This window comes from Calypte anna, chromosome Z (assembly GCF_003957555.1).
Source record: "Calypte anna isolate BGI_N300 chromosome Z, bCalAnn1_v1.p, whole genome shotgun sequence".
Taxonomy (NCBI): Eukaryota; Metazoa; Chordata; class Aves; order Apodiformes; family Trochilidae; genus Calypte; species Calypte anna.
The window spans coordinates 12,940,867-12,963,506 of NC_044274.1; the positions used below are offsets into that span (position 1 = coordinate 12,940,867).

Here is a 22,640-nt window from a genome sequence, read left to right on the forward strand (position 1 = left end):
AGAAATTCTTCACTGTGAGGGAGGAGAGACACTGGCTTGGGTTGTGAAGGAAAGTTGTGAATACCTCATCCCTGGAAGTGTTCAAGGCCCAGACTGGATGGGCTTTGAGTAATCTTGTCTCATGGGAGGTGCCCCACTAGAAGGGGCTGGAAATAGATGATCTTTAAGATCCCTTCCAACCCAAACAATTCAATGATTCTGCATAAAAAATTAAACACAATGACCATTTCCTGATCCTAGGGGGAGCAGGCAGCTTTTGAAGTGCAAAGGCAAACTTTAGACATAAATAGAGTAAGATAAATTAGAATTTATGTTACCGGTTTAGAATAAGGCACAAGATACATACAAACAAAGCAATGATTATTCAGATCTGGGGATATAGAATAAATATCCCCAAGTCAATTTCCCAAGACACTTGGGAAACAGATATTCTGCCTAGTCTTAGGCATTTTTTCTAAAGCTGGTATATTATGCAGCTAGTTTTGTGCATACCTGACAGTCCAACCATCATTTTCCTTGGTTTTAATTTTTAAATCTATTTCATAGAACATTTCTTTGGGATGGAGCAGGACATCTACCATCTCTCTGGTGAAGCAATTCTAAAACTCTAAGTTGGAAAAACACTAAGCTGTCTAGATGGACAGGTGACAAACATCTATATGCCAAGAAGCTTACAAAGCACTTGTAAAAAAGCAACAGTTCAAGGGGTTTTTGCCTACTACTCTCCACATGACTCAAACAGCCTAAAAAGAAAAAAATTCTTGTAATTGAAATTAAAAAGCAATTCTAACATTTCTTCCATCACTCTAGAAAACGAGGAGAAAAGAGATTCACCAGAGTTATTACAGTAAAAATTTGACATAACAACTAATTCAATAATACAACAATGTAATACAAAAACAAGAATGTGTATAGAATCATAGAATCATAGAATCATAGAATTGGCTGGGTTGGAAGGGACCTCAGAGATCATCGAGTCCAACCCTTGAACCACCGTTGCGGTTGCTAGACTATGGCACTGAGTGCCACATCCAGTCTTTTTTTAAATATCTCCAGGGACGGAGAATCCACCACTTCAGTGTGCAGCCCATTCCAATGATGGATCACTCTTTCCGTAAAGAAATTCTTTCTAATATCTAACCTAAACTTCCCCTGGCACAACTTAAGTCCATGCCCTCTTGTCTTGTTGAAAGTCGTTTGGTAAAAGAGCCCAACCTCCACCTGGCTACACCCTCCTTTCAGGTAGTTGTAGAGAGCGATGAGGTCTCCCCTGAGCCGCCTCTTCTTTAGGCTGAACAACCCCAGTTCTCTCAGCCTCTCCTCGTAGGGTCTATGCTCGAGTCCCTTCACCAGCCTGGTTGCCCTCCTTTGGACCTGCTCCAGGACCTCAATATCCTTCCTGAACTGGGGGGCCCAGAACTGGACACAGTACTCAAGGTGTGGCCTCACGAGGGCTGAGTACAGGGGCAGAATCACTTCCTTGGACCTGCTGGCAATAAAACTACTTTAAAACATATAAACTACTTTAAAAACAAAACATGCATATGAGCCGAGCTAGGAAGGAAAGAGTAGGACAGTGGGTGAAAATGAGAAGGTACCAGCCAATGTGAAGACCTGAGGAATATGAGAAAGGAAATAAATGGAAATCATAGAATCAGAGAATAGGTAGGGTTGGAAGGGACCTTAAAGATCACCTAGTTCCAAACCATCACCGTGGGCAGGGACACCTTCCACTAGATCAGGTATTCAAGGCTTCATCCAACCTTGAACACTTCCAGGAAGGGGGCAGCCACAACTTCCCTGGACAACCTGGTTGAGCATCTCACCACCCAGGGAAGAATTTTTTTCCTAATGTCTAGCCTAAATCTTCCCTCTTCAAGTTTTAAATCATAGTCTTGTCACTACACAGCTGTACAAAAAGCCCTACCCCAGCTTCCTCGCAGGCCTTCAAATATTGGAGAGCCACTGTAAGGTCACCTCAGGGACCTCCTCTTCTCCAGCCTGAGCAACCCCAGCTTCCTTAGTCTGTCTTCAATGTGGACGTCCTCCAGCCTACTGATCATATATGGGTAAGAATCATTCTGGTACTGTGGGAAGGAATAGGAATCAACAGAGCAAAAGGAGATGGAAATGGGAATAAATTGTAGGAAAGCTGGAGAAAATCAGAAGCAGAATAGCCCAATACTTGCCAGTAAGACTAGAGTTTAATTACTTGTTTGATCACACAGCATTCTACATTGTTACAAGATTTGAAATGTTTCAAAGTAAGGCAGTCATTGCTCCATCACACAAGTTCCTAACAGTTGTAATTTCTGTAACTTCTTTAAACTGTTTATTTGTGCCCCAGCTTACAGTCTGAACAGTTGTCTAGCTGCATCAACATCACTTTAATTTTTTTCTATTTACATTGTCAGTTTTACCTTAGTTCGCTAACAACTGTAGATCAAAGAATAATTGCAAAACCTGATGTTCTGCCAAGAACACTTCCAATGTACAGTACTCTTGACCAAAGTTCTCATTCAACATAATGAGAAAGAACAAGTACCCAAGGCTTTTAAAGTGCTGGCATTAATGGCAGTGATGCTAGGCAAATTTCCAGCCACTTAGCTACATTATGCTTACTTGCATTTTCCCTCCAGTCCAGAACAGACACACTGTTCTTCATTTTCTATCTTAGAAATATAATTGAGCAGAACTGCTAGGTCACAATAGCTGTATCATTTCTAAAAGAAAACCACTGCATTTTAGTAACAGCCAGAAGCATTCTAGTTACATCAACATTCTTTCATAATGCTAGACAAAAGCCACAATGAAAGAATGCAAGACAAATGGTACGCACATAAGCAGCACTTAATGAACGATAAAGATAAAATACTAACTGATGGGGTCTTGTGAATATCGCAAATACAATGTAAAATATATCAGGCTATCATACATGAATTAATGCTTCCATAAAACCATAAGCTCACATTTTCCAACTGTCTGGAAATGTCTGTTTCATTAACTTGATTTGTACCTAACAGAAACACTTCACCAGAGACTGAATTCAACTGTGCATGACAAAAATGAATCATCTGAACTTTACCTGCTATTTGGCTGCCTGCTTTTTTGAAACCACAGACTTGAGAGAACTTTTATTCATCCACACCTAGCACACAACACTTCTGTGCATAGAAGAATGAGAACAGGAAAAACGTTAATGTAATTTGACACATGTGTATATAACTAACATATGTGCATAATGACACAGATGTGTGTGTGTATGTGGGTGATTTTGACATAAAACATCTTTTTCCAGTAAGTTTTATATGCAGTTTCTAAAAGCAGAGAAATATTGATCCAGAATTTCAAAGCTCTGTTCAAGCCATATAATTAAAGCAATTTGTCACCTTAATTTCCTTTATTCCACCTCTAACGGAACTCTCATCTTGGCTAGCTATCTATTTCAGTCACATTCCTTGATGGATCTTTATCCAATTCCATTCTCTGGAATTTACCCCTTGCCTACTTCCTTTCTGAACTACTTCTAGCATTCCACTAGAGGCTCACAGTCTGCATCCAAAAAGCTTCACTTTTCTGATGGAAAAAAATATACCATGCAGGTATTAAGGGAAGATGTTAGTTATAAAAATGAGAATAATCTATTAAGAAGAATGAGATGCTCAAAAAGAGGTGATCAGTTCAGTGGCATCACAGTGAACTCTTGAAAATAAAAATTACCTAAACAGAAACATACTCTCTTAAGTACAACAATCAAGTTATGGTTCTCTGCAACAGAATCATAGAAGCATGGAATGATAAAATCATTAAGGTTGGAAAAGACCTCTAAGATCATCATGACCAACTGGCAACCCAACACATGCCCACTTCCTCTTTTCCTACCACTGGTAGCCCAGGAGAAGAGACCAATCCCCACTTCACTAGAACCTCCTTTCAGCCTCCTCTTCTTCAGGCTAAAAAATCCTAATTTCCACAGCCACTCCCCATAAGACTTGAGCTCCAGATCCTTCACCAGCTTTGCTGTTCTTTGCTGGACATACTCCATAAACTCAATGTCGTTCCTCTACTGAGGGGTCCAAAAATGAACACATTACTTTATGTGGACCCACCAGTGCCAGTAGGGAACAAGGGAATAGAGGGGAACCATCACCTCACTACTGCTGCTGACAACACTATTTCTGATGCTGTTTGCCTTCTGGGCTACCTGGGTACACTGCTGGCTCACATTCAGCTGGATGTGGACCCCATGCCATTTTCCACTGGGCAGTTTTCCACACAGTTTTCCTCAAGTCTGTACTGTTGCCTGAGGCTGTTTTGACCAAAGTTCCGGACCTGGCATCTGACCTTACTGACCCTCACAAAATAGGCCCAGGCTCACCAATCCAGCCTGTCCAGCTCCCAGCTCCCTGTGCAGAGCCTTCTTACCCTCAAACAGATCAACACTTCCACCCAACTTACCGCAAACTTACTGAGCGTGCACTCAGTCCCCTCATCCAGATAATTGATAAAGATATTAAACAAGACTGGTCCCAATACTGAGCCCTGGGGAACACCACTGATGACTGGCTGTCAACTGGACTTAACTCTGCTCACCACAACTCTCAGGGCTCAGCCATCCAGCCAGTTATTTATACCTAAGTCATGAGCCAACATCTTCTCTAGGAAAACACTCTGGGAGACAGTGTCAAAGGCTTTTCTGAAGTCCACGTAGACAACATCCACAGCCTTTCCCTCATCCACCAGGTGGGTTACCTGGTCATAGAGGGAGAGCAGGTTGCTCAAGCAGGGCCTGCCTCACCTGAACCCATGTTGGCTGGGCCTTCACCTGCTGTGTGAGTGTACTCAAAATATACAGTTCCATAATCTTCCCAGCTACTGAGGTCAGACTGACAGGCATGTAGTGCCCCAGATCTTCCTTCCAGCCCTTCCTGTAGATGGGCATCACACTGGCAAGACTCCAGTCATCTGCGACCTCGCCTGTTAAACAAAATTGGTGATAAATGATAAAGAGTGGCAAGCTCCTCTGCCAGCTCCCTCAGTACATTTGGGTGAATATCATCTGGACTCATCGACTTGAGAGTGTCCTGGTGCTGTAGAAGGTCATTAACTGCTTCCTCCTGGATTATGGGGAGGTCTATTCTGCTCTCCATCCCTGTCTCAGGGGGCCAAATACCCTGAGTAAAGGGCAGAGGCAAAGGCAGACTATTAAAGGCAGAGGCAAAACTGTGTGTTTGTTCAACAGCTACTTAAAATTGAGAACTTTTAAAGTACTTGTGCAACACACTCACACCTTAACATTCTCCATGGATATAAGAAAAAACAACAGAATATGCCACAGAAACCACAGTTCCTCTACAGAGGTACAACCTTGTAACCCCAAAATTGGGAAGGAGGATTAAAATAGTAAATGCATGTATAAAATACATCTATTAAAAAACTATATAGCACTTGAAACACCATTTCAATGAAAGGTAATGTGATTTGTTCATATAAAACCAGGTTAAGCTATGGAACTCCTTACCACAGACTACTATCAGCATTACACAGACAGATTTGTAACTGAATAAACTCAATGGAAGTTAATTGTATTAGCTTCTGTGGATGCAGAAAATTCTTCAGCACAATCAGTTGTGGCTGGGACAATGTTCTGTAGGGTGTCATACTACATGCTAACAGGTCTCAGTTGTTAGACTATGCTTTCCCCTAATTTCTTCCCCAGAATTTGTTATTGATCATTGTCAGAGACAGGAGAGCAGACTAGATAAGCATGAGATCTAAATAGCTGTCTTGTGGCAATAGGTGGCAATAGGTGTCTTGTGGCAACAGAGAAAACCATGGCAGGAGTAAGGAATGGGGACTTGGAGTCATGGCATTCTAAATGTCAATGTGGGCAATGGAACTGAGTCAGGTAGTTAGCAACCAGCTGTAGAAACGTGTGGTAAGCACCAGCCTCAAGTTCATGTTGTTTTTGTTCAGGGCTTGCTTCTCTTCTGTCCTCAGGACAGAAATGAGGATCCTGAGGTGGATGGAGGAGAGTCTGTTCAGAATGAATATAGTTGAAATGTAGTTTCAAAGAGAAAATGGTAATTTGATCATGCCAGAGGGAATAAATAACATTAAGTAAAATGAATAATCAAACTAGAGATAGGAAAGTGGAAAAAAAGCTCTATGAGAAAGGGAAGCTATTCAGCATCTTTGTAGTTTCCCAGGAAAGTGATAAAGCAAGCAAACAAAGAAGAACTTAAAAGAAGGAAAAAATCTTACTTAAATATGTTTGTAAACAGTCTTTGTGATGCAGCAAAAAATTCTGGTGGAAAAGAAAAAAAAAAGGAAACTCCCAAACTCACACATTATTTATCTTTATCAGTTCAGTGTTATTACTGCCCATAAAGCTTCAATCTAAATGTAATTTAACAATTCAGATACTTCTTCACCTGACTTGTCTTAATCTTGGTTGCATTAAGATGAAATTATTCCTCCTAACTATGCCTCTTCAGTTTAGCATCTTGAACATTTAGAAGTATTTTGATTTTCCTTTTGTGATAAAAGTTTATTGATAGTAACTTTAAGAACTGGATTTTGCCCTCATTATGCATACCACTATTACCATCAATGTTATTCAAAACTAGTATCTATAAGAGGTGTAGGCTTGACTCAAAGTACAGTGGCCTGTGGAAAATCAGTTAGCAATTTCCAGGACATTCCCACTGCCATCCCCAGCAGAGAAGTAAGAAATCAACAGAATGCAGAATAAATAACCTTACTATTTAAAAATACTAGTGTTTTCATCAGAGGTAGAGTTAGGGAAACAGTTACCTTGTTATCTGCATGTGATATTTCTTTGAACACCCTCTGGACAGCGATTTCACAGTGCAGAACACAGACATCTTTCCAACTTCTTACGTTCAGGGAAAGAACGAAGTAGAAAATTATTACTATGCTAATCCATCGCTATTTAGAATTCTGTAAGAAATCTACATTTATTTTTAAGATAAACTTAGAAGAAACAGCAAACTCCTATTGAAAAATAAATACAAAATTCCACATCTTCCTCACAATTCTATCTTATCTGAATTAAGGTTTTATTATATCCACCTTAGTAGATAGAACAACCAATGTAATTTTTAAAGAAAAATAGCTGTTTAGAAACCAAAGGAAAATGATAACGAACTTGAAGAAATGCATCCCACAAAAACTTCTAAAGTTACAGTAAGTACCAGCCTTTTAATATTAGAGGTGGTATGGAAAGAAGTCCTAAACTTAATAAATACCAGTTCTGTCAGTGACTTCTTAGAACTACATTTGAGTGTACAGAAACATACATACACATATACTGATTTTCAGAACTAAGGAATAAATTCCAGGATGAAGTAAAAATAATTTGTTCTTTGAACCCTGAAATACAAGAACAACACTTTGACGATATTTTCACTGAAATTGATAGCATAAAAAAAATATAAAAGGTTTTAATCATCTCCTAAAGTGGATATTTTTTATAACTTAACACAGACACAAAACTTTAACTCTTTGCAAGGATATGAATAATAAACTACTGTGCTGGTTTTGGCTCAGATAAAGTTAATTTTCTCCACAGTAGATGGTATGGGGCTATGTTTAGATTGGTGTTGAAAACAGCATTGACAGTACCAGGATGTTTTCATTATCACTAAGCAGTGCTTAGAGAGTCAAAGCCTTTTCTGCTACTCACACCGCCCTGCCACTGAGTAGGCTGGGGGTGCACAAAAAGTTGGGACAGGACACAGATGGGCCAGATGGTTGCAAATGACCAAAGGAAGATCTCACACCATATGGCATCATGCTTAACATAAAACTGTGGGAAGAATAAGGAAAGGAAGGGACATTGACAGTGTTTGTCTTTCCAAGTAACTGTTACAGGTGATGGAGTCCTGCATTCCCGGAGATGGTTGAACATCTGCCAGGCAATGGGACATGGTGAGTGAATACCACCATGTGAATACCTTGTTTTGCTTTGGTTTTTATGCATGGCTTTACTTTATTAAACTGTCTTTGTCTTAACCCAAAAGTTTTCTCACTTCTCATTTGCTTCCCCATCCCACTGGAGAAGAATAACCAAGTGGATGTGTGGGACTTAGCTGCTGGCTGGAGTTAAATCATAACATCTTCCCTGAAAATACTCCCCTCTCTTGAAGTTTCCGGTTACTTCATTCTTTCTTGTGACACTAATTCCACACTGACATTCTCAAGATATAAATGACTGGCCAGTTCTACATTTACTCTTAGAACACTCAGCAATTTATTTTGATTTAAAGCATAGAGATGTAATCCAAAGACTTCTAGAAGAATAGAACTGGTAACACTCCAAGTTTCTATCAGCTATTATTCTTTGCTTCTGAAAATTCTGGTTTGTTTGTTTTCTGCCTGTCACCAACCCCCAAGTCCTCTTGTTTCTGTCTTTTCTAGATAAAATAATGATTAAGGATTCCATTTAGCACTGAAAGGCACATGAAAATGTAATTAAATTTGCTACAGATCTTCTCCAAAAAAAGAAACTGGGCAATTTAAATTTCCCTGGTACATTGTATTTTCCAGATGCAGTTCTCTCTACAGTCTACATTTTTGTAACACACTCTTCAAAATGGGGGTACCAAAACTGTCCAGGATTAGTTCACTTTAATTCTAAAACAGTATGACCTAATACAAATAAAAACACTCTTAGCCAAGCTTACTTCAAACCAAGCGCGGATCCCCAGACCTGGGCTTACCGCAGACCTGGGTAACTATTGGCACACAAATGCCTCTGAGACTTCTTACACAAACATGTCTTGAAAAACATCCTTGTAAGTAGTGTCGAACACATTTAAACAGGCAGAGCTTTTTATCAGCAGTTTTTGTTCCCCCCTCTCCCTTTCATACAGTGCCAAGTTATTTGTGCCATTCCATGAAGTGATTTGGGAAAATTACAGTCGATTTTTTTTTTTGGTCTTCGTTATTTCTTTCTCCTGACAGACTGCTTTTCAGTCTAGAAGTCCTTTGCCTTACATCATCTGCACCAGTACAGGAGAAAATTCCCCCCATGAGCCGCCGAAGCCCAGGGCGGAATGGGGAAGCAGTGATTTAAACAAGTTTTAAACAGTTAGAGACGGTGCCACGCACGCAGGGGAAAGCGGCGGGGGCCGGTGGGCAGCAGACAACCCCGGCACCAGCCAGCCACGCTGACACACCCCACAAAAACCCGCCAGCGGACACAAATCAGGACATAGCAACGTGGGAGCTCCCATCGCCCCACCGGCTGCCGCCAGCCACGGACTCCCGCCAGCCACGGACTCCCGCCAACCACCGGCTGCCACCAGCTGCCACCGCCTTCCACCACCACCACCGCCGCCGCCGCCGCCGCCGCCGCCACCGCCGCCGCCGCCCCCCTCCTCAGCCCGCCGGTAGCCCGGCGCTCCCCACCCTCAGCTCCCTGCGGTCCCGCTAGGAGGGAGGGAGGAAAGGGAGGGGGGAGGGAGGAAAGGGAGGGGGGAAGAAGGGCGTGGCTGAGCCTGGGGCCCCGCCCCGCCCCGCCTGCCCCGCCCCGCCCCGCAGGCGGGCACGCGCCCCCGGTCCCTGCGCGCTCACCTTGCTTCGCGCCTGCCCGCTCCGGACACACCCGCGACCCCGCGCATGCGCAGCCTCGGAGAGATAGGGAAATGGGGGGAGCCGGGCGAGCTCTTGTTCTGGGGGAGGGGATTGGCTCCTACTCAGCCGCTATTGCGCATGCGCCGCCCTTGGTCACCGTGGCAACGGGACGCGGCGAGGAGCGGCGGTTGATCCCCGCTGTCGGCCGTCATGTCGGAGATCCTGTGCGAGTGGCTCAACGAGGAGGTGAAGCTCTCCCGGAGCGTGGGTGAGTGTGGGCCTGGATGAAAAGTTGGGAGAGGCGGGGGCCTGGGGGAGCAGCTGCCTTGCCTAGCAGCTCGGGAGGGCTGCCTCAGGGGCAGGCTTCCGTGCGCCCCGGGACGCGTCAAAGGTGTTCCATGGGGCCAACTGGCCTACTGGCGAACTCTCCCGCTTCCTCGCGTCCGAGTACCTACTCAGGTAAGTTTTCAATTTTCATGTGCAAGACAGCGATTTTTGAGATGAAGTTACTTTCCTCAAGGCGCAGGTGCTCTCAGGAGATGCGAAGAGCTCAAGCTTTGTCTGCTAACAAGGCCTCCGGGGGACAAAAAGTATTTTAATATGTTTGCAAAGTAGTGCTTTGTTTTGAATAGTGGATGTTGCTCCGCCCTCGAAGGAGCATTCGTTCTGAAAAACGAGAGCAGCTTTCTGTGGGAGACAAGAACATTAGACATAGCTTTGGTTTTGTTCGCAAGTTTTTTATAGACATTTTAGAGATTACCGTTTATCAATACTGCCGTGAACTTAATGACAATTATGACAGTGTTTAACACTGGAACTTTTTAACACTGGAAAAGATAATTAAATTGCTAGATAAAGGTTATGCTGTAAAATAAACCAAAGGAAGATTTATATGTGACTTGAAAACTAGCTATGACTAGGTTTGTCTCCTAAAATTCCTTTGAATTATTTAGTAAATTTGGACATAATTTGTTATAAAAATAACAACAATTTTATTAAAATTAACATATGAAATATTTTAATTATCTTGTTTTTTTTCCTCAATGAACAACAAACAACCCAACTTAGTTCCAGGATCATTTGCTGAAGAGTTTTCTTCTGGCTACCTCTTAGGAGAACTTCTACATAAATATGGACTTCAGGATGACTTTAATGAGTTTTCACAGAGCAGGTTAGTACACATGGATAACATGTTTAGACAACATATTTGCTTTTCAGTTAGGATTTGCCAATGCAGAGTGAGAAGGCCATCTAGGATTTACCAAGATTTGATACATTTATCACAGTAAGTGAAAAGCTACTTGTATTTGTCACACAGGTAAGCTTTGTGTTTCCAGGGAGATTAATCTTATTACTTCAAGAAAATTATGCATTTTTAATTGTTACTAAGATAGTTACAGTAGCAGGCAAGCTCTACAAGGATGTCTCAGGAGCTGGACATAATGATACTGTCCCCCATTAGGTGTGTAGAGCCAAGAATCCAGAGGTCTGGTTTGGTGGTAACTATTGTATCTTCATTAAAGGGAAAATGGTGGCAGAGATGCATTGTGAGGTCCTGAGTAAAGTCATGGTGGAAAATTATGTAAGAATTTACAAGTAAAATGGTGTAATATCCACAACGAAGAACAAAAATAACAAACAGGACATTGGAAAGATCTGCAGATCTCGAAGCCTTGGTATGTTCATAAATCAATAAGTAGGGTTTCTTGGCTTATGTTACATTTTGGCAAAAGGTAGACATCAGTGCACGTGGATATCAAGTGTGCCAGGCTGTACATCATCTTCCTGTTTCTTCTGGGCCTCTTTCTTATGTTCTTTGCTTATTTATACTTATTTTTACTCTTACTTATTTATACTCTTTCCCATCCAAGTTCCACCAACTAGTAGGAGAGCAGCTTGAGCACATCTAACAAAGACAGCCACCAGTTGGTTTTGCACTGCTGCTAGATCTGTTAGGTATTTCTGTGTTCATCTGAGAACTCCTGGTAGCTCTTTGAGGAACTTTTCAGTGCCTACTGCAACTGAGAAAGGATAGCATCAGGAGGTTTTTAGTTATAGGAAGTTCTAGTGACTTTCAACAAGTTCTGAACACTCTTCTGAGAAAAGCATGCTTGGAGGTCTTGCCTTCTGCTTGGCTCTGTTTGAGGAGGTGCAATTAGTGCAATTAGATATATTTCAGCAGGTACAACAATATGTTAGAAAGTCTGCTGGGACAGTGTATTTGTGCTCAGCAAAGGTGGTGATACCTGACAGGGCATAATTCCCAGTAACCATGGGAGCAACTACCCAGCATGTCAGAGGCTTCAACTCAAATTGCTCTCCAGGGAAAGGTGATAATTTTCCATGTGTGAGGCTGTAAGGAGTTCTCAGAGTCTTTACTGAACCTTGAGCAGGCTTTGCAGAGGTTTATGCTTTTGAATGATCTGTGTTTCTAAGTAAGGGTCTTCCAGAAGAAGGTCATTAGACTGTTTATCATCACAGATGATGGAAAGGAGATTGACTGGATCTTCTCTGAGATGCTGCAGATACAGGAAGCCAAGCCTATAGTGAGCAGAGGCAGACAAAATCTGTGCTTTTTGGAGGTTGGGAAATGAGGTGACAGGCAGCTTGTGACTTCTGGCAAGAGAAGGAAAATTCCTGCTCCATCTGCTGATTTGCTGCTGCAGAACAGGTTCTTTGCCTTCATAGCATGAGAGTCTAGTGCCTCTGTGCAGCAAAGCATCTGATCTAGCTAAATCTGAACCACAACAGAGCACCAGAAGAAAAGGTGAGGGACACTACTGGGAAACTTCCACCTTCAGGAGATGAAGGCCCTTATCTGCTGATCTAGCTGGGGAAGATCAGGTAGGGAAGATTGCTACTTCCTGGGAGCTTGGGTCCAGGACTGTGGAGGCTTATAAAAAGGCCTTGCTATGTTACTTCTGCTGCTCATCTATGTCACTTTGGTCAAGGGCATGGGCACTCAGTTTTAGTTTTTTTCTTCAGCACTGCTGTTGAGGTGGAAGAGGAGTGGATAGAATCTACAGGTCAGCAAATGATTGTACAGCTGCTGTCTCCAGCAGGGATTTGTTTTCACAATTCTAGGATCCTCTCTGAAGATCAAGAACTGCTAATAAGAAATGGAATCCAGCTGACCATGTTGGACAAAAGCATCTTTGCCAACCGTCTGGCAAACCCACTGAGGATAGCTTTAAACTGGGAATGAGAGGGAAGGAATTTATGACTCTCAGACAAGTGAGAAAATGATGGCCTAGGCTGTCAAGGAAGAGATAGAGGGTGATGTGAATATGAGAGGCAAAACAGTTCAGAGGGCTGACCCCCTCCAGTGCATGTATGCAGTTAAGGAAATGCTGAGAAGACAGCTTTATGGGAGAGCATTAACACTCTCTCTAGGAAATCAACACAACTGGCTTCCTCTCTGAAGTGCCTATATAGTAATGCATGCAGCATGGGGAACAGGCGGGGGGAATCAGAGGCCTGTGTGCAGTTGCGGAACTGTGGTATCACTGGAATCGCAGAGAGGGATAACTAAACTGGAGTGCTGCCATGTCTAGATTTAGGCCTTTTAGGAAGAAGACTAGGAAGATGTGAAGGAGGTATTTCTGTTATGTGAGAGAAAAGAGAAAATGCATGGAGCTCTACCTTAGCATGAATGATGAACCAGTTAAGATTTTCTGGGTTAGAATTAGAGGAAAGATCAGACGGGGTTGATGCTCGAGTGACTGTTTGTCATGGACCACTTGAGCAAGAAGATATACATAAGGTTTTATTGAGACAACTGGAAGAATTCTCATTTTTATGGAACTCTATATGAACTTTAACCAAGGGGAACTTTAACCAAGTTGGTGTCTGCTGGGAGAGCAACACCGCCAGGTACAGGCAATCTAAGAGGGTACTGGAGTGCATTCATGGTAACTTGCTGAGATGTGGTGGAAGAGCTGAAGAGGACAGATGTTCTATTAAACCTACTATGTATAATAAGGATGGCCAGACACAGCATTACCATGGTGGAATTCAGGATCCTGAGACAAGTGAGCAAGATAAATAGCAGCCTCACAACCCTAGAGTTCAGAACTGCAGATTTTGTCTTGTTGAGGGTCTGCTCAGAAGACTCCTAGGTAAAATGGTGCTGTAGAAAGCTGTCCTAGAGAGCTATCTGAAGTATTTAAAGGAATATTTTTTTCCAAGTACCACCTCCTCCAAGCTTAAGAGTGGTACATCTCCATGGGAAAAAAATGAGCAAAGGAGGCAGGAGGCATAAATGAATAAAATGGGTGCTACTGGTAAAACTTAAACATAAAAAGGAAGCATGAAAGATGTGGAAGCAGGGTCAAGTGACCCAAGAAGAACACAGAGATATTGTCTGAGTGTGCAGGGATAGCTTTAGGAAAGCCAGCACCCCTTAGGAGTGAAAACCAATGAGGGACATGGAAGGCAACAATACTTCTACAGATATCTCCACAGCAAAAGAAACTCTAGAGAAAACATGAGCCTACAGCTGCCTGTATCACAGGGACCAGAGAAGGAAAATAAATAAACAAACAAACAAAAACCATGCAGAAGGCTGACTTACTTAATGTCTTCACTTCCAAGCCCTTGAGACTAGCAGGAAAGAGCAGGTAGAATGATGAACCATTGGTGGAGGAATAAGATGGAAATAAACAAGTCACAGAATCACCGAATTGTCACAGTTGGAAAAGACCTCTAAGGTCACCAAGTCTGACTGTCAACATCAACCCCCACTGAAATAGTAAAATATGCTTACCAGTATCTGTATCACCATGACCGTGAAAGCATGTTCTAAAGTGTCCCATCTACATGGTCCTTAAATGCTTCCAGGGATGTTGATTCCACCATCTCCCTGGGCAGTCTGTTCCGATGTCTAACTGCTCTCTCAGCAAAGAAATGCTTCCTCATATACAGTCTAAACCTCCCTTGGTGCAACTTCAGACCATTTCCTCTAGCCCTATCATTGTTTACTTGGGAGAAGAGGCCAGCACCAACCTTCTTTCATGCACTTGTAGAGAACGTCTCCTCTCAGCTCCCTCTTCTCCAAACTAAACATTCCCTATTTCTTCAGGCTCTCCTCGTAGGACTTGCTCTCCAGATCTTTCACCAGGTTGGTGAAACCTCACTCCCATCTCTCTCTAAACTCCCAGCTCAATGTCTTTCTTGGAGTGAGGGCACCAGAACTGAACACAACACTCAAGGTGCAGCCTCACTGGTGCTGAGACTTGCCACATCAAGTGTTTAGCTGCTTCCTCCTGGATTATGGGGGGCTTATGCTGCTCTTTGTCCTTACGTTCCAGGTCATAGAAGCTCAGGGGGAACTGTATACCCTGGGAGTGGCTGGTCTGACTAATGAAGACAGAGGCAAAGAAGGCATTAAGTATTTCACCTTTTTCCTCATCCTTGGCTGTAAGGTTTTCCACCACATCCACTTAGAGATGGAGACTCTCCCTGGTTCTCTTTTTGTTATTGATGAAACTTTAAAAACTTTTTATGTTGTCCTTAAAGGCAGCAGCCAGATTGAGCTCCACCTGGGCTATTGCCTGCTCCTGTGCTTGTAAGACTTCCTTTCTGAACAATGTTCAGCTTTCTTGGACCCCTTTGTCCTTTAGGACTGCCTCCGAAGGCACTCTCTGAACCAGTGTTCTGAACAGACCGAAGTCTGCCCTCTGGAGGTCCACTGGGAAGCTCTTGCTAACCTCCTTCTTTACCTAGGATTGAGAACTTCACTATTTTGCGGTTGCTAAGGCCAAGGCGCCCCCTCACAACTACATTTCCCACCAGTCTTCTCTGTTTGTGACCAGCAGATCTCTCAAGGCACCTCCTCTGATAGGCTCACTTACCAGCTGTGTCAGGCAGTTATTTTCCATACACTTGTGGAACCTCCCAGCCTGTGTCCACTTTACTATGTTATACTTCCAGCACGTGTCTGGTAGGTTGAAGTTCCCCACCAGAACAAGGCTAGCAATTGTGAGTACATAGGACTTGGTGGTATATGCCCACCCCTGCTAAGGGAGCTGTCATTGCTAGGCCACTCTCAATAACCTTTCCTGCTGATTCTTAGAAGCTGAGATTCTTAGGACTGGACAAGTGCAACTGGCACTCCTCTTTTAGACAAAGCAAGAAGGAATTTGGAATGTACAAGACAGTCAGCCTCACCATCTACGGTGAGGTGGTGAGCTCAGGTGCTTGAGAGAAGATTGGTGTTTTCTGTTAATCTTGACTTTTTACACTTTCTTCCTTAACATCTTCATAGACACACTGGTGAAGTGCAGACTAGGTAAGATAGAAGTGAGGTGGACTGAAACCTGGCAGAACTGCCGGGCTCAGAGGGTTGCTGATCAGCAGTGTGAAGTGTAGCTGAGGGCAAGTGGTTGGTGGTGTAGCCCAAGCACTTGAGACTACTGTTTAGTATCTTTATTAATGACCTGCATGATTAGACAGAGTGCACCCCTCAGCAAATCTCCATAAAATACACAACTTTAAGGAGTGGTTTATACACCAGATGGCTGTGCTACCATTCAGAGAGACCTTAATGGACTGTAGAAAAGAGCTGACAGGAATCTCATGAAGTTTAGCAAAAGGAAATGCCAAGTCCTTTATCTAGGGAGGAAAATGTCATGCTTTCAGTACTAGCTTGGGGCCAGCTACCTTGAAAGCAGATTTGCACAGAAGGACTTGAAGACTCTGGAGAAGAATAAATTGTGAGCCAACAATGTGCTTTGCAGCGAAGGGCAACAGCATCCTGAACTCCATGAAGGTGATATAGCCCTGATGACACCGTATCTGGAGCACCGTGTCCAGTTTGGGGCTCTTCAGTGTGAGAAAGACATGGATGTAGTGGAGGTCCTGACAAGGCTTGAATATGAATACTAAGGTCTTGGAGTATCTAATATATGGGAGGGAGGGGGACTGTACATGGTGTTTGAGTTTGTAAAGATAATTTGATTTTTTTGGCTTTCTTCAATATTTGCTTTTCTTATAATTACTGACGTTAGTATTTTGACAAGTGTCGAGAATTAAGGTGATATTTTCTTAATTTCAACTTATTTATCGTGCACATTAAAACAATTATTGCTGTGTAGTAGTAATTATATGGTTCTTTCTGTGTAGTAGTAATTATATGGTTCTGAACTTCTGCAAGATTCAGTGTCTGCTTAATCTAACCCAATATCTAGTAAGATATACTTTTAAAATTCAGTGTGCTTTTAAGGAAAAGCCTATTTTTTGTGGTTTATGTGGTAACCTGGTGTCACTTTAATGCACAGCCCAGGGCAAGATCATATCTGCTGGGATGATGATGGGAGAAAAATAGGTTCCAGTTACAGGATGTGTAACTCTAATGTTGAAGACAGTAACAAAAGAGAACGTGGGGTTATTGCGACTGGCTAGTCAAGGTCTACTTAACTGTATTATCTGCTTATGTGGCACATTTTTTAACATGTAAGCAAGGTAATAATAATTGAGAAAGTGATAGTACTTTTAAAGTAAGAGTACTGGAAAACTTTTTCCAGTTTGGCTGTCCATATTTAAAAAATGAAATATTGTAGTTTTCCCTGAACTCTTATAGTGATCTTTGTCTCGATTTAGTGGGTAGGGTAACCAAAAACCAGAGGACTGAGTTGCTCTTTATTACCTCCTCCACCCTTCCAAGGGAAAATAAAAGGGAAATAAGGAAGGCAGACTTTAAGGCTGGAAATTAAAGCTAGAACAGGTTTACAGGAACAGAGAAAGGACAGTAACACATGGGATGAAAAATAAATATATGTAAGGCCCCATTTTCTGCAGAGATAGGTGTCTAAGGGTCCCCTAAGGCAGGGCTGACTTGGGAGAGGTGTCCACAGCTCTTCCCAGCATGGATTTGGATTTTGAAGGGCAAATGGTGAGCTAATGGAAAAGCAGGAGCCTCTTCAAGACCTCCAAGTGCAGTGAAGAAGCCGGGAAGAAGGGGTCAAACTTCTGGTCCTCCTGGATTTTATAGCGTATGGCATGAACTGGGAGGAAATACCGACCTCTCTCTGTTCTGCCCCCCCCCAGATCCCTCAGGGTCCTAAATACCCTCTCTCTAGGTTCCTGTATCAGTATTGTAAAATTATCCTGGCCCACTCTTGAAATAAGATTTGCAGATTTTTTTAAAGTTATGAATCAGATTTATGAAATGGTACTGATCTTAATATAGAATAATAAAAAAAAAAGCTAAGAGGTCAAACCACCACAGTTTTTCAATGCATGTGAAGTTATCTCTGACAATTGTGAATCAGTGGTAAAAAAAGTTGAATAATTATAAGCTAAAGCTTATATATACACTAACGTAAGAAACAAAGTATCAACTCTTACAATGAGAATAATGAGCTCCTGGACTTTCCTACCTAGGAATAAGGTAAAAACTCTTTTATCAGAAAGTCTTAAGTAAAAATCGACATTTTGGTAGAATTGCTTGGCTGACCTCAAAAGCTTGTTAGTTCATGTTAAGGAACTATTGTGAACTCAAGCAGCATTGAATGGCGTTTTGACTCAGCTGGCAGTTATGGATTTGTTGGATGCAATTGGGTGTGTTAATTGTGATATATTGATAATTTATTGCTGGTGGGGTTTGGCCTGTATATCTACAGTTCTTCAGTGCTTCCAGGGTAGAATCTGCATCTCAAGAGAAACATTACTGTTTCAGTTTTGAATATAGATTTTCTTGATAGTCTCTGTTTTCAACACTACTCAAACACATCTGTCCATTTCATTTTAGTGAGGAAGAAATATGAGGAGGTGTTGTGTGGGTTAATAGATTATACAGACATTTTTAATAATCTCCTAGATTTTGGTTGACAGTAGCTGAAGTAAATTGATACAGCTAGTATAGAAACTTTGTTGTTATTCTTTGTACATTTTGTTGAAGATCAATAATCAGCTTTACTGAGAGGTAAGCTTTTGCTGCCTGCACTTATGTGTACATGTATCAAGACATAAAATCCAATGTGGTCTTTTTTTTCCTAAGATTATGCCTACTAAGCCAATCCAGTGCACTGCAGCTAAAAGTGACTCACAATACTTTGCCTAAACCTGTTTTGTTTACCCTCTCTTATCTTGGAATGACATAAATATCATAACAGTACCTATTGCAGGAAGTGGGAACTTAAAAGGAGTTTATATTCTGATTTTTTGTTATTGTTGTTTTTAATCATGTAGGATTGCAAATGCAAAACTTAACAATTTTTCTCGCCTGGAGCCCACACTTCGCCTCCTTGGTGTAAAGTTTGATAAGAATGTGGCCCAAAACATAATGACAGGGCAGCATGGGTCTGCAACAAAGCTTTTATATCAGTTGTATCTTGCTTTGGAAAAAAAGAAAAAGGCGAAGCTCAGTGGAATAGCCATGGAAGCAATGAGACCTGCAGCAACTGCAAAGCTTGAGTCTGTTGAAAGTGCTTTGTTTCAAGAGGTAAATAAATATGTCTATTTTGTATAAATATATAGGAAAAAAGAAGGAGCATACTTACATGTGCATCTCAAGCATGTTTCATGCTTCCCCTCCTCACTTTTTAAGTCTCCTATTTAAGTCTAATACTATGGAAAAGAAGTAAATCTGTGCTATTGTATGCATATACAATTCAATTATGTTTTGGCTGTGACTCTTGAAGATTATGATCTATGGTGTTCTTTTGTTTTGTCTTATTCTGTGTTACCTCTTCTGTTCTTAAACTTTCTCCAAACTTACAATTCATATAGAAACAAAAGCTACTAGCTGTTCAGCAGCTGCCATATTACTAAATTGACCAGTATAGATTGCAGACCGCATTGCTTAGACTAGTTATTTAGACTTATTTCCCCTCCAGAAAACTTCTTAAAACTGTTAAGTTTTATGCTTCTGTGGTTTGATTCTTTCTGTTGCATGTCTCTCCATTGATTTACACTGTACTACACTCCTGTGTGCAGTAGGCAGATGCTGAATAACATGAAGAGTGAAAAAACAAAAGGGAAAGAGAATATTTAAGAGGAAGTTAGTACTGATGTAGTAGATTCTTTTGAGGTTGTTCTTGTCTCCAACAGTAATGTTCAGTATTTGCAGAGTTATCCAGATGAACAGTCCTTAAGAAGCTATATATCATGAATCAAATTCAGCTAGATGAAATTGCACATTTTTTCTGACATCTTTCCTGCAAAATAGTCTACAAGCAGAAAGTTTACCACAAAATGCAGGGATAGTACCAAACAGTCAAAATATCCCTTCACCTACATTTGGGTAGCAATTGAGAGTATTTCCTATTAATAGAAATTTTCATACTGACCTTTGTATCCTAGAGTTGAGGTTGAAAGGGACCTCTGGGGGTCTCTTAGTTCATCCACCTTTTCTAAGCAAAGTCAACTGGGGCAGATTGCTAAGTTTTCATTTTGAGTATCTCCAGGTACAGAGACTTCAGCATGTTTATCACCCTTTTAGTTTTATATTTTCTTCTTCTTATAGAACTTCCATAGAATGTGCAGGGGTTGAAAGGGACATCTAAAGATCATCTAGTCCAACACCCCTGCCAAAAGCAGGGTAACATAGGGCGGGCAACACAGGAACACATCCAGTCAGGTTTTGAAGGTCTCCAGAGAAGGACTCTCCACAACCTCTCTGGACAGCCTGTGCCAGTACTCTGGTCACCCTCACTATAAAGAAGTTTCTCCTCATGTTCTACCTATGTTCTAGCTTAAATCTGTTATTCCTTGTCCTGTTACTGGGTACTGCTGAAAGGACTGACCTTGTCCTCTGGAGACTCAAGATTCAGATATTTATAGACGTCAGTGAGATCTTAACCTTCTTTCTCAAGGTTAAACAATCTCATTTCTCTCAGTCTTTCTTCATGGGAGAGATGTTCAAGTTCCCTTCTATCTCTCCATTGAACTCTTTCCAGTAGATCCCTGTCTCTCTTGAAGTGGGGAACTCAAAACTTCATACCGTATTCCAGGTGTAGTCTCACCAGGGCAGAGTAGAGGCGGATGCGAACTTCCCTAGATCTTCTGGACACAACTTTCCTGAAGCACCCCAGGCACTTTGGCCACAACAACCCCATGCAGCACTACAGGATGGGGACAGAGTGGTTGGAGAGCAGCCAGACACAGAGGGACCTTGGAGTTTGGATTGACAGGAAGCTGAACATGAGCCAACAGTGTGCCCAGGTAGCCAAGAAGGCCAATGGCATCCTGGCCTGTATCCGGAACAGCGTCGCCAGCAGGTCCAAGGAAGTGATTCTGCCCCTGTACTCAGCCCTGGTGAGGCCACACCTCGAGTACTGTGTCCAGTTCTGGGCCCCTCAGTTTAGGAAGGATATCGAGGTCCTGGAGCAGATCCAAAGGAGGGCAACTAGGCTGGTGAAGGGACTCGAGCACAGACCCTATGAGGAGAGGCTGAGAGAGCTGGGGGTGTTCAGCCTGGAGAAGAGGAGGCTCAGAGGAGACCTCATCGCTCTCTACAACTACCTGAAAGGAGATTGTAGCCAAGTGGGGATGGTCTCTTTTCCCAGGCAACTCTCAGCAAGACAGGAGGGCATGGTCTTAAGTTGTGCTGGGGGAGGTTTAGATTGGATATTAGAATTTCTTCACCGAGAGGGTGATCAGGCATTGAAATGGGCTGCCCCGGGAAGTAGTGGATTCTCCATCCCTGGAGATATTTAAAAAGAGACTGGATGTGGCACTCAGTGCCATAGTCTAGTAACTGCAGCGGTAGTGGATTGAGAGTTGGACTTGATGATCTCTGAGGTCCCTTCCAACCCAGCCAATTATATGATTCTATGATTCTAGGATACCACTGGCCCTCTTGGCCACCAGGGCACATTGTCGACCCATGGACTGTTCACTACGACTCCAAGGTCTTTCTCCATGAAGCTGTTTTCCAGCAAAACGTTCCCTAATCTGTATTGGAGGTGGATGTTATTCTTACGCAGATGCAGGCCTCTATACTTGTCCTTATTGAACTTCATGAGGTTCACATTTGCCCTTGTTCACATTTCACATTTTTCAAGGGATACATACAAGGAGGAAATGATCGAATACTGACCATTTTACTTGGGCCCCCCTGTCTTCTAGAGCTCTAGCCCATGGGACACTTCTGGGCAGATCTTTAAAGATCACAAAGTTAGCCCTCTTATAATCCAGGGTAGAGATTTTACTTACTGTCCTGCTTCTTTTCCTAACATTTTCCTAACAGTTCCTAATGCTGAACTCTCATATGTCATGGTCACTACAGCCAAGATTGTCCCCAACCTTAACACCTGTGACCACATCTTCTTTGTTTGTTAATACAGGGTCCAGCATTGCTCCACTTCTTGTTGGTTCTTCAACCACTTCCAGCAGAAAGTTGTCAGTGATGCACTGCAGGGTCTTTTTGGACTGGTTATGCTTGGCTGTGTGATCTTTCCAAATAATATCAGGTGATTGAAGTCACCCATGAGCACATGACCTTGAGGCTACTCCTAGCTGCCTGTAGAAGGCCTCATCAACAACTTCTTCTTGGTTTGGTGGTCTATAGTAGACACACACAATGGTATCTTCCATGTTTGCATGTCTCAACTCTTACCCATAAGCTTTCAGTACTGTCATTGTCTCCCCCTGCGTTGAGCTCAATAACCCTCAATAGCCTCATTCTACTCACATAAAGGGCAACTGCACCACCATGCCTTGTCAGTCTATACTTTCCAAAAAGTACATTGTCATTCATAACTAATTCCAGTTGTGTGATCTATCCCACCACAACTCAGTAAATGCAATGAGATCATAGCCTTGTGACCACAGACGTTCTGGTTCATCTTGTTTAATCTCCACGCTTCTTGCATTGTTAGATAGGTATCTCAAAAATTTGGTTGAGTAGCATCTGCTACCATTGTGGTTGGTTTGATCTATTTTCTCATTAGGTACAATTGCACATACCTTGTCTTGTTTGACTCTACCACCCTGCTAAATTATGTTTCAGGTGAATTTCCTACTTTCAGTTTGAATAGAATAGAGTATTTCAGTTGGAAAGGACCTTCAGTGATTATGTAGTCCAACTGCATGACTAC

The 22,640-nt window shown here is 42.3% G+C and overlaps 2 protein-coding genes across 2 annotated transcripts in view; one reads left to right on the forward strand and one right to left on the reverse strand.

The window, feature by feature from the left end:
- Positions 1 to 1,005: 1,005 nt before the first annotated feature.
- LOC115599873 lies at positions 1,006 to 9,812 on the reverse strand. The gene is given in 4 exon segments (XM_030466867.1): positions 1,006 to 1,408; positions 1,410 to 1,486; positions 4,799 to 4,977; positions 9,758 to 9,812. Coding segments are annotated over 4 exon segments (714 nt in total).
- Positions 9,811 to 22,640, forward strand: part of SPEF2 (sperm flagellar 2) — an 83,706-nt gene continuing 70,876 nt past the window's right edge. The window contains 3 exon segments of the mRNA XM_030466868.1: positions 9,811 to 9,868; positions 10,669 to 10,771; positions 18,790 to 19,042. Coding sequence (XP_030322728.1) covers positions 9,811 to 9,868; positions 10,669 to 10,771; positions 18,790 to 19,042 — 414 coding nt within the window.